The sequence below is a fragment of the Portunus trituberculatus genome, chromosome 15 (genome assembly GCF_017591435.1).
Source record: "Portunus trituberculatus isolate SZX2019 chromosome 15, ASM1759143v1, whole genome shotgun sequence".
In the NCBI taxonomy this organism is placed as follows: domain Eukaryota; kingdom Metazoa; phylum Arthropoda; class Malacostraca; order Decapoda; family Portunidae; genus Portunus; species Portunus trituberculatus.
Window position 1 is genome coordinate 10,180 of NC_059269.1, and position 13,467 is coordinate 23,646.

General features: G+C 40.1%; 2 protein-coding genes across 2 annotated transcripts; both read right to left on the reverse strand.

The window, feature by feature from the left end:
- Nucleotides 1–9,111: 9,111 nt before the first annotated feature.
- On the reverse strand, nucleotides 9,112–10,372 carry LOC123504184. Its single transcript, XM_045254530.1, is given in 2 exon segments — nucleotides 9,112–9,710; nucleotides 9,713–10,372. Coding segments are annotated over 2 exon segments (1,176 nt in total). The 5' UTR covers nucleotides 10,290–10,372.
- Nucleotides 10,345–11,376, reverse strand: LOC123503937. The gene has a single exon (XM_045254061.1). The coding sequence runs from the start codon at nucleotides 11,374–11,376 to the stop codon at nucleotides 10,345–10,347; it is 1,032 nt and encodes a 343-aa protein (XP_045109996.1).
- Nucleotides 11,377–13,467: the final 2,091 nt, after the last annotated feature.

The following is a 13,467-nucleotide window of genomic DNA, read 5'->3' on the forward strand; positions in this document are numbered from 1 at the left end:
TGGAACAGATACTTTTCTACTTTTAATTTACTAAACATACATATGTATTTGAAATTAAAGATTTTTTAACTTTTTGTATTCTCTAGCTTTTCGATGATAAAAAAAAATATTCCTGTGAAAAACTGCATTTATCAAATCTGAAGGAAAATATATTTAGTTTATTACAAAATTTTTTTATGATCTGTTTAATCTTATTTTCTTTCATACCTGTTGGTTGCTTAATACTTTTCCGCGATGATTTTGTAACTCTTTTTAACATAATATTTTCCACACCTACTTTAATTGCTGTATCAGTCTCCTTAGGTTCACATTACAGCGTACTTCCAGATCTTTTATCTCAGATTTTGTTGAGTTTATGTCAGTTGCTTGCTGGCCCATCTTTCCGTTACTAGCTTGCTTTTCTTTTAAGTATTCCTTGATGACAGACTTTAGATAATCTATTTCCCGCTGGCTGAATTCAAGACTGGTTGTAAGATCAGCAGCAGTGGTTTCTAGCTTCATTATTCTCACTGCACACTGTATTGATGTACCTCTCACTCACATAATCAATATATGTTTTCAGCAAAGATGTTTTCCAGATAAACTAAAAATTGCTAAAGTGATACCAATATTCAAATCTGGTGAAGAAGATGATGAAAGTAACTATAGACCTATATCTATATTACCTTCGACCAGCAAAGTTTTTGAGAAATTATTGCACATAGATTTAAAGGTTTTCTTGAAGATTTTGGCTTATTATCCGATAATCAATATGGCTTTCGTAGTAACAAGTCAACTGAGAAAGCTGTAATGAGATTTACAAGTGAAGTATATAGAAATTTAGAAAGAAGACACTATGTTGCTGGCATATTCCTGGACTTATCTAAAGCATTTGATTTTCTGGACCATGATATATTAATTGGTAAACTAAATAATATAGGAATAAGAGGAACACTATTAAAGTTATTCAAAAATTATTTAAACAACCGGAGGCAGGCAGTATATTGTAACAAGAATACATCGTTGCTGAAAAATATTGACAAGGGAGTACCTCAGGGATCAATACTGGGCCCATTGTTGTTTTTAGTATATATTAATGATATGTCAAATGCCAGTAACAAATTTAATTATGTTCTTTATGCAGATGATACAACTCTTTTATTAAATGATAACAACTTGGATCGCTTGCATACTGCGCTGAATATTGAATTAGAAAATATTAATAAATGGGTTATAACTAACAAATTAAATATAAATATTACAAAAACTAATTATATACTATTTCAAAATCGATCCGTAGTACACAACATGGGACCAGTATTTTTAGAAGGCTGTGAATTGAAGAGGATTGCATATGCAAAAGTTTTGGGGTCATCATAGATGAAAATTTGAATTGGAAAAATCATATACAATCAGTTTGCTTAAAATTGTCAAAAATATGTGGAATATCATATAAAGTACGTCATAATTTAACAATTGAGGCATTGAAAAGTGTATATTACTCTTTGTGTTATCCTATTACTATATACTGTTTGTCAGTCTGGGGTTGTACGTGGCCAACATATGTAAAAAAAATCATAACAACTCAGAAGAAGTTGATAAGAACTGTAACATATAGAGGGAAACATAATACGACATATTTTTTATTTAACGATTTGAAATTATTTAGATTTGACTTTTTACTGAAATATTTTTGTCTTCTCACACTTTATAATGATATAATTAACAATAGTCACAGTAGTAAAATGTTTAGAGTCATTCAGCACAGCCAGGGTACCAGAGGTAATAATATCAATTTGATATGTCCACAACCAAGAACAACACTGTAAAAATTTTTTATACACTGTTTTGGCCCGAAATGTTGGAATGCATTACCATATGACATAAAAATAATACCTAATTTCAATCTATTTGAAATTAAAGTTAAACAATATTTATTCAATCTACAAAGTCAAGCTGCCACAGAATAAGATTATATGTAATAATTGCTGTAATTATAGTTAATGGTTAGGTTCTTGTGTTGAATCACACTATGTTAAATTATGTATATAAATCTTGTAAGTTTTTATTTGCTAAACATTGCCGTCGCGCCACACATATATATATATATATATATATATATATATATATATATATATATATATATATATATATATATATATATATATATATATATATATATATATATATATATATATATATATATATATATATATATATATATATATATATATATATATATATATATATATATATATATATATATATATATATATATATATATATATATATATATATATATATATACGAGAGGTTAATTAGTTCTGTCTGCTAAGGAGTTTATACTCAGCAGACTAATGCCTACAGATATGTACTATATATCTATTCATGTAGGTAACTGTTATTTGGTAATGAGTTCAATAAACAATAAACAATAAACAATAAACAAACATCACCACCACCACCACCACCACCACCTCCACCACTACCACAAACATCACCAGCACCACCACCACCACCAACACTACCACTACCACAAACATCACCACCACCACCACCACCACTACCACTAACACTACCACTACCACAAACATCACCACCACCACCACCACAACCACCACCTCCACCACTACCACAAACATCACCACCACCACCACCACCACCACCACTACCACACTACCACAAACATCACCACTACCACCACCACCACTACCACAAACATCACCACCACCACCACCACCACCAACACTACCACTACCACAAACATCACCACCACCACCACCACTACCACTACCACAAACATCACCACCACCACCACCACCACCACACACCACTGCCACAAACATCACCACCACCACCACCACTACCACTAACACTACCACTACCACAAACATCACCACCACCACCACCACCTCCACAACTACCACAAACATCACCAGCACCACCACCAACAACAACACTACCACTACCACAAACATCACCACCGCCACTGCCACCACCACCACTAACACTGCCACTGCCACAAACATCACCACCACCACCACCACCACCACCTCCACCACTACCACAACATCACCACCACCACCACACAACAACACTGCCACTGCCACAAACATCACCACTGCCACCACCACCACTGCCACTGCCACAAACATCACCACCACCATCACCACCACCAACACTGCCACTGCCACAAACATCACCACCACCACCACTGCCACTGCCACTGCCACTGCCACATCATCACCACCACCACCACCTCCACAACTACCACAAACATCACCAGCACCACCACCAACAACAACACTACTACTACCACAAATATCACCACCGCCACCACCACCACTGCCACTAACACTGCCACTACCACAAACATCACCACCACCACCACCACCACCACCTCCACCACTACCACAAACATCATAACCACCACCACCAACAACAACACTACCACTACCACAAACATCACCACCACCACCACCACCACTGCCACTAACACTGCCACTGCCAAAACATCACCACCACCACTGCCACTACCATCACCACCACCACCACCATCACTACAACCACTTCTACCACTACCACTACCACAAACATCACCACCACCACTACCACTACCATTACCACCATCACCACCACCATCACCACCACCATCACCACCACTACCACCACCACCATCACCACCACCACCTCCACCACCACCACCACCACCACCACTACCACTACCACCATCACCACCACCACCACCACCACCACCACCACCACCACCACCACCACCACCACCACCACCACTATCATTACCACCACCACCACCCCCACCACCACTACCACCACCACAACCACTATTATTCCACTATCACTACCACTACCACCACTACCACTACGACCATCATCACCATCACCACCACCACCACCACCACCACCACCACCGCCACCACTGTTCCACTGCCACTGCCACCACCACCACCACTAATATCACTACCACTAGCACTAACACCACCACCACCATTACCACTACCAATACCACCACCATTACTACCACCACCACCACCCATACTACCACCACCACCATCACCACCACCACCACCAACAACACAACCACCATCACCACCACAACCACTACTCCCATCACCACCACTACCACTGCCACTACCACCACCACCACCACCACCACCACCACTATCACTACCACAAGCAATACCACCATCACCAACACCACCACAACCACCACCACCACCTCCACCATCACCACCACCACCACCGACCACCATCACCACCACAACCACCACCATCACCACTACCACCATCACCACCACCACAACCACTACCACTACCACCATCACCACCACCACCACCACCACCACCGCCACCACTATCACCACTATCATTACCACCACCACAGCCATCACCACCAACACCACCATCTCCACTGCCACCACCACCACCACCATCACCACTACCACCACCACCACCACCACCAACAACAACACTACCACCACCACTGCCCACCACTGCCACTATGCCACTGCCACTACCACCACAGCTACCACCACCACCACTATTACCACCACCACCACCATTACCACTATACCACTACCATCATCTCCACCACCACCACCACCACCACCACCACCACTACCGCCACCACCACCACTGTTCACTGCCACTGCCACCACTACCACCACCACCATCACCACCACCACTAATATCACTACCACCAGCACTAACACCACCACCACCACTACCACTACCAATACCACCACCATTACTACCACCACCACCCCCATACTACCACCACCACCATTACCACCACCACCACCAACAACACAACCACCACCACCACCACAACCATTACTCCCATCACCACCACTACCACTACCACTACCACCACCACCACCACCGGCACTACCACTACCACAAGCAATACCACCATCACCACCACCACCACCACCACCACCACCACCTCCCCCATCACCACCACCACCACCCACCACCATCACCACCACAACCACCACCATCACCACTACCACCATCACCACCACTATCACTACCACTTTACATTACAACTTTGAAGAATACACTTCAGCTTTAAACCCATTAGCTAACAACTACATCAGTGTTATACATATTAACATTAGATCTTTACAGAAAAACTTTGATATACTAAAGTCTTTTCTAAATTGTTTACCTAAACCACCTGAAGTCATTGCAGTTACAGAAACATGGCTACAGCAAAACACTAAACACCTTTATTGTTTGGAGGGTTATGAGTCATTCCACTTAACGAGGACTGTCAGAGAACACGGAGGGATCACTGTTTTTACTAAAAATCATATGAAAGCAGAACCACTAATGCAATATTCTTTCATTAATGAAAACATTGAAATCTGCACTTCTAAGCTAGAATTAGGGAACACTAAATATATCATTTCAGTAATTTACAGGCCCAACAGCAAACACATAGCTGTCAATGAATTTACTAACATCATGAATGAGTTATTAAATAACGACATATTCAGACATAATAAATCAATCATTATAGGTGACTTCAACATTAACTTACTAGAACACTCATCTCACCTCCCTACCAATTTGTTTCTGAATTCCTTACAATCACTTAATTTTTTCCCTCATATATCCAGACCTACAAGATTTCCTGATAGTCCTGCCCTTGGCCAACCTTCACTGTTAGATCACATCTGGACTAATTTCCTACCTCGCTCTCTATCAGGTATCATTCACTTTTCAATATCAGATCACCTTCCTATATTCATAAATATCAACATTGAACCCTTTCCAAATACTAAACATAAAATAACATACAGAGTTATCAATGCCAATAATAATAACAAATTTACAAGTGAATTAGAAGGCATAAACTGGGAAGAACTACTTGTCCTGCCAAATACAAATGAAAATTTTAACCTTTTCCACAATATAGTTAATGAATGTTACAATAAATGCTTTCCTATCAAAACCAAATTTATAACAGCTAAAAGACTTCATAATGCATGGTTATCTAGTGGAATACTTAACTCAATCAAACATAAATGTAAATTATTTAAAATGTATAAATTAGGAATAGTTTCACATCATATTTTTAAACAGTACAGAAATCAGCTCACTCAAGTTGTTCGATCTGCCAAAACTAACTATTATCGCCAAATCTTCATAAACTTTAAAAATAATACGAAGAAAATTTGGCAAGCAATAAATGAACTAAAGGTAACTTTCAAAATAAAGACACAATTAAGACATTGCAATATGATAATAAAGTACTAAGTGATCCTTTAGACATCTCACATGCCTTCAGTAATTATTTTTCTAAAATTGCACCTGATCTGGAGAGCAAACTTCCTCACTCAAATAAAAATCCATTAGATTACCTCAAAGAAAATTATCCAAATTCCATGGTAGTTCCCATTATCACTACATATGAAATGAATTCAGTAATTAAGTCTCTTAAAAACAAAACCTCTGATATAAATGATATATCGGCTACCATCATCAAAAGTAACTCTAGTCTTTTATCAATCCCTTTAACAATACTTTTTAATCAGTCTGTAACAAATGGAATTTTCCCTGACAAGTTGAAAACTGCAAAAATTACTCCCATTTATAAATCTGGCCCTCATGATGACCCCAAAAATTATAGACCAATTTCTCAACTTACAATATTTTCCAAAATATTTGAGACATTAATGAAAAAACATTTAATTAATTACTTAGAACACAAAAATATTCTTAATCCTTCGCAGTATGGTTTTAGACAAAATTGTAGCACTTTTAAAGCATTGAATAAATTTTCTAATGACATATTTACAGCTATTGACAAGAAGTTTTCTGTTTTATCAGTATTCATTGATTTTGCTAAGGCATTTGACACAATAAACCATAAAATTCTCCTTAATAAAATGCACCACTATGGAATTCGCGGCCCTATTTTATCATGGTTTACAGATTACTTAACAAACAGACGTCAATACACTTCCTTTAGTTATGCAAAATCATCTTCAACCTTAATTACTCTCGGTGTACCACAAGGTAGTGTGCTTGGACCTCTATTATTTCTCCTCTACATCAATGATATTTCTGATATTTTTTCTGACTCTAAAAGCATCTTATTTGCCGATGATATGACAGTTTATCTAATAGGAACAGATCCGAATCAACTTGTTTTTAGTGCTAACAATGAACTTAAAAAATTATATCAATGGTGCCTTTGCAATAGGCTCACAATAAACACTGACAAAACTTACTTTATGCTATTCACTGGTAAAACTATGCTGGATTTACCTAATGTACAAATAAATAACAGAATAATTACTAAAATCGATAAATTCAAGTTCCTTGGTGTTACTTATGATAGCTCTTTAAATTTTAAGTACCATATAGATAATATTACACTAAAAATATCGAGACATATTGCATTACTTTATCAAATCAGAGATTTTATGCCACCGTATGTCCTAAAATCCATCTACTTTGCTCACATTCACACATTGCTAACATACTGTAACCCTATTTGGTCCACTACTTACCCTACATTCCTAACTCCTTTAAAATTACAGCTCAAGAAAGTTGTCAGAATTATAACTAACAGCACCTACCTTGAACACACTGACCCTCTTTTCAAACAGACCAAACTTTTAAAACTTAATGATATAACAAAGCTTGCTATAGCCACACACATGTATAACAATAAACATTATATTCATAGCATTCTTCCATCACATGATTATAGTACGCGCCACCGTGATCATCTTACTTTACCAATACACCGCCTTTCTAAGTTTCAGCATTCAACTAATTATCTAGGACCTGTTATATGGAATACTATTCCTCGCAAAATTCAAGAAGCATCATCTCTCAATGCATTTAAAACAATGCTAAAAAAAACATATCTTGTCTAGCTACTAATTTATGTTCTGCTAAATCATATGTACCAAGTGTTGTTCTAATTTTACTATTGATGATTTGTAAAATATACATTGTGTCAGTTAGTTGTGATTGTCATTATTATTATTATTATTATTATTATTATTATTATTATTATTATTATTATTATTATTACTATTATTATTATCATTATCATTTTTATTGTTATTATTGATTATATTAGTTATTATTTGTTGTTATGAACATTATTATTATCTATACTATTGCTATTATTATCAATAATATTAATATTATTATTATTATTTATTATTATTATTATTATTATTATTATTATTATTATTATTATTATCACTATTATTATTACTATTATTATTATTGTTATCATTTTATTTTCATTATGATTATTATTACCATTAATATTATTAGTATTACTATTATTATTATTATTATTATTATTATTATTATTAATTATTACTATTATTATTATTATTTAAATTCACTTCGGAAAAAACATTTCGTTCGTTGTAGCTAACGTTTTAGTTACTATTATTATAAAAATAGTTCTAATTAAGAAGTATACGAGACTTACCTCTGGTTAGTTGAAGTATGCTTAGAATTTTATGAGTCAAATCACCCCTGCCGTCGTGGAGATTTCACATGAGATGTCGCTGTCGCTCAGTAGCTGTCAGACTTTGTAGCCACGAACACCCACATGACACTAAATAACAAACTGATCAAAAGTACAAGCCTTGTACATCAAGATAAAACAGGGCGGGAAGAGGAGGGCATGTGAAATCTCCACGACGGCAGGGGTGATTTGACTCATAAAATTCTAAGCATACTTCAACTAACCAGAGGTAAGTCTCGTATACTTCTTAATTTTACTGTCAAATCACCCTCTGCCACGTGGAGCATTTCCCATGAGGCTTTGAAGCCATGTGGGTGTCGTGCCATAATAAATGTCCCCAAGAAAAAGTGGACAAAAGGGTCCAAAAAAAAAAAACACAATTTCACAACCTGAAACTTCATTGAGCAAAAGTTGAAGATTCACATATTACATAAATGTCAGAACAGTAGAAACTTAAACCAACATATCACATAATGTAGAAAAAACCAAAGCTTCTAGTTTTCAGTCCCCTATGCAAACCTGTGCATAATGGCAGTGAATCTCACGCTATGCTCATATCTCCAAACCATTAATAACCCAAAGAAATGGAACAATATTACAATAATTTACACAAGTACAGCCTCCTGAAATGAATCTAGTTGTGGGACAATTTGCTTGTCATAAAACTTAGCAAAAGTACTGGCCCGAGTCCAGCCGGCTTTGGCCATAATAGTAGTAATAGGCACTGACATAGCCTTTGCCTTTGACACTGCCGCTGACCTAACACTACCAGCAGTAAATGTAGTAGTGTCAACACCTGATCTTTTAAGCATCGCCTTAACCCAACGGGCAATGGTGTCCTTAGTGACCGACTTGTGTGGTCTGGCGTAGCTGAGGAGAAGTCCAGCATCCTCTCGGGAAAGGTCCCGTCTGATCTCCGCCGTTCTTGCGAGGTAATGCTGTAAGGTATCGCAAACACATAAACTAGTGTCCCTGGAATAAGCTTGAAATTTAATTGAACGAATATTAAAGGAGGGCCTACACTGCTTAATGTGACCCCGTAACCGAACTGAAATAAAGTCCTCTCCTATGCTAATGCCAGTGGTAACTAACAGATGTAAAGTTTGTACACGTGCAGCCTGGGTTAGAGCCATCAGCATAACCAGTTTTAAAGTTAAATCCCTAAGGGTTAGAGTATGCAAGGGGTACATGGATTTCAATTCCGCAGGACTGGTTGAACGTCCCATGTTGCAGTGTATCTAGGTATGGGTGGACGCAAATTAAATACACCCCTCATGAACCTGATGACCAAAGGGTGGTTACCCGCTCTACAGCCATCCACCACAATGCCCAAAGAGGAGAGAGCACTTCTGGCCGTATTGAGTGTTTCATAACCCACATTCCTGTTAAAAGTTTCAGACAAAAAATTTATAATGTCCGCGACAGTGGGATTACAGGCACTAACGTTCCCTCTAACACAAAATTGTGCCCAGCGCTTAAGGTGCGGGCGGTATTGTTTCTCGGTGCCTGGTTTCCAAGAAGCCAAGATGATGTTTGCACCGTCCTCAGAAACTCCGCGTGCTCGTAAGTGCTCCCTGACAGAAGGCACGCCATCAGATGTGTGTTGCGCATGATCGGGTGATCTTCCCCTGATGATGGGTGTACAAGCACCGCAGTTTTCTGCGATATGAGGCGCGGGTAATCGATGAGCATCCCGAGCAACGTGCCCATCCATGGTTGGGACTGCCACAGGGGAACAACCATCCACACTCTGGCTCCTTCGGCTTTCAACTTCTGCAGGCATCTAGCAATTAGCGAAAATGGAGGAAAAATGTAAGAAAGTTTGAATCTTGCCCAATTTAAAGAGAATGCATCCACATGCATTGCCCTGGGTCTGGTCTCCATGAGCAATATGAAGGTACCTGGTTATTTATCCTAGAGGCAAACAAATCAATAGTTGGTGTACCAAACACTTTACACAATTGTTGGAAAATACGTGGATCAAGCTTCCATTCATGCCTGTCGTTCACCAAGCGCGAGGCCATGTCTGCCAAAGTGTTTTCCTTGCCCGGAATATGTGAACAAGTGATCCAAGCATTGGAAGTGAGGCACCAATCCCAGATCTGGATAGCAATGTCATTGCAAGTGAGAGATTTAGTACCACCCATTTCATTCACATAGGTCATTGCAGTGGTGTTATCACAATAAACTTTAATGTGTTTCCCTGAAAGAAGTGGTGTAAAACCTTGCAACACCAACAAAATAGCTTTGAGCTCCAAAACATTAATGTGCAATAATCTTTCAGCTAGAGACCAAGTACCAGAAATAGACTGAGCATTCACGTGTCCCCCCCAACCTGTGTTGGAAGCATCAGTGTAAATGTCAATATCAGTACCAGGACGAAAAATTCTCCTAACCTGTGTTGATGTGTTTTCGAGCCACCATTGAAGGTCTGTCCGCATACCCTCTGTAATTTTCATGCAACTGTCAAAATTACCTTGAGCACACTGTAAAGCCGCAATTTTAGCTGCCTCTAATTGTCTGTAGTGCAATTTTCCCAATTCCACTGCTGGAAAGGCAGCAACCAAAAGACCTGTAACCCTAGCCACTTCTCTAATCTTGTCATGACTTTTGTTCTTAAGTTTCTGACAAGCTTGAGTGAGTTTCAGAATCCGTCGTTCCGGTAAAGAAACAGTCATAGAATTAGTGTCAATGATGTTCCCCAAATATTCAATTGACTGAGTGGGCTGCAACACTGACTTTGGTACATTAATACAAAATCCCAATCTGTGCAACAAGTCAATAGTATCAGTTACACAAGCAATACATCCAGCTTTAGACTTATTACAAATCAGTGTGTCATCAATGAAACTGGTGATAGAGTAGCCCATTCCTCTCAATGCAGCAAATACTGGTTTCATTAATTTTGTGAAAATTCTAGGCCCTTCAGAAATACCGTTAGGCAGACAAGTAAATTGGTAAATATTGTTCCTCCACTGAAAACACAAAATTTTTTGTTGTTCCTCTGCAATCTTTACAGTGTAATATGCATGTCTAAGGTCTACTGAAGCTAGGTAGTCCCCTGCATTAATCAATCTTATGGCTTGTTCAAAGTTATCCATCTTAAAGTGCTTGTATGGAATATGTTTGTTAAGCTCCTTTAAGTTTAACACCATCCTATACCCACCATCTTTTTTCGGTCTCAAAAAAATGGGGGAAATAATTTGTTCTGCCATCCTCTGTGTAGGAACAATAACATGAAGGTCCAAAAGTTTCCTGATCTCCTCATCAACCAGAGCTTGTTCTTCTAACCTGAATTTATATGTTAATTCCCGAGAAAATAAGTGTCTAACATCATCAACATTAATATCTAGGTGACAATGCTGCACCATGTCCAAGATAACTGGGTCACTTGTAACAGCCTGCCACTCATGTACAAAGTAATGTAACCTGCCTGCTACAAAGGGGTACTAACCTCACTCACGGTCGGGGCCTCTGGTGACCCCGACCTTTGGCGTTTTGGCTCCGTGTCCTGACGTGCCAAGAACTGCCGCTGGCCCCCACGGTAACCCCACCGCTGCGTGGCGTAGGGCTGGAACCGAGTGGCATGGCTCCGAAAAGAGGACCTACCCCAGAAGCTCCTGGGCCTGCCACTGGAAGACTTCCATGCAAAAGTACTCTTCTTGGGAGTGATCTTGGTGCGCAGCTTCTCCATGTCCTCAATCTGTTTAGCTGATTGTGACACATCGTCCCCAAACAAAAACTTTGTCATGGGAACTTTGTCAGAACATAAGTGCACATATTTCTGGTTAAGTTCACGTTTCATCACGAACCGCCTCGCCAGGTTGTTATTATGATTGGCATGTCCAAGCAGCGCCAAAACACCATTGAGCTTACCTACTTCCTGAGCAATCACGGAGTTCCCAAGCTCCTGCACCAACTTGTCAAGCACTACTAGGGACTTGGTAAGAATAGAACCAGCTGAAACAATGTCTGAACTTACGTCTTTGAGTCGGGAGTCTGTCCTCCGTGCTTCCGTTTTCAAAGCGCCCAGAATCTGCTGGTTGCACTCAACAGGAACAAGCGCAGTGCAATTGTTAGGACGCCTGGTGACCGGGTCCTCCACAATCGCCTTGTGGTCTTCCTCTTGCAGCCCCTTCTCAAACCAACAATTTACCATGGCCGCCACTTGTGGGTCAATGTCCTCAGAAACCGTGTCACAGGGCCCGAAATCCTTAGCAGCCTGCAGCAAAACACTGCTGCCCGGAGGAAGGTCCCTAACTTCCCCCGTCCTCACTGCTGGAGTCCCTAAAGCCCGAAAACGCCTCGGGCGAAACTGGCTGCTGCAGGCCCGAAGTGCTCGCCTGGAAGTTCACTTGTTGAGGTGGCGGAGGATCCCGGTTAGCCGACAATTTTGCAACAACCCCATTTAAGCGAGCCAATTCATCTACAACCACTTGCCAGGGAGGCTCTTGCAATTCGGCCCGTGTGTGGGAAACCTGGGGCCGAGCATGATCCTTGCGCCGACGTGGGTAGTTGTTACTGTAGCGGCGACCGAGGCCCTCCTGCCGCCCCCACAGGGGAACCACTGGAGCTCCCACTGGGAGCACGGGAAGACGTCCTCTCTCTAGCCCTGGGAGATCTGGTGGTACTCCGCCTACCAGCGGAAAAGCAGGGAACCTCAGGTGGCTGGGCTGCGCGGTGCTCCGGCTCCGACATGTCGTCCGACCTGCACCAAAACAAGCCGAAAGCCTGTGTAAGCCCACTATCACACTTGGCAAATTGGCAGGCCCAACCCATACCAATGCCCTATGGTAGGCCCAACCCATACCATAGATCCACCTGAGTATAAGGCCATGTACCTGTGTGGGAATTGCTGACGCCGAAAACACTCGTGGAAGACGGCGAAGAAACAACGTCCGATCAGCCCGAGAACGATCCAGCAACTGACAGCTACTGAGCGACAGCGACATCTCATGGGA

Coding starts and splice junctions, on each gene's coding strand:
- LOC123503937 (XM_045254061.1), bottom strand. CDS start 11,376: ATGGGCTACTCTATCACCAGTTTCATTGATGACACACTGATTTGTAAT.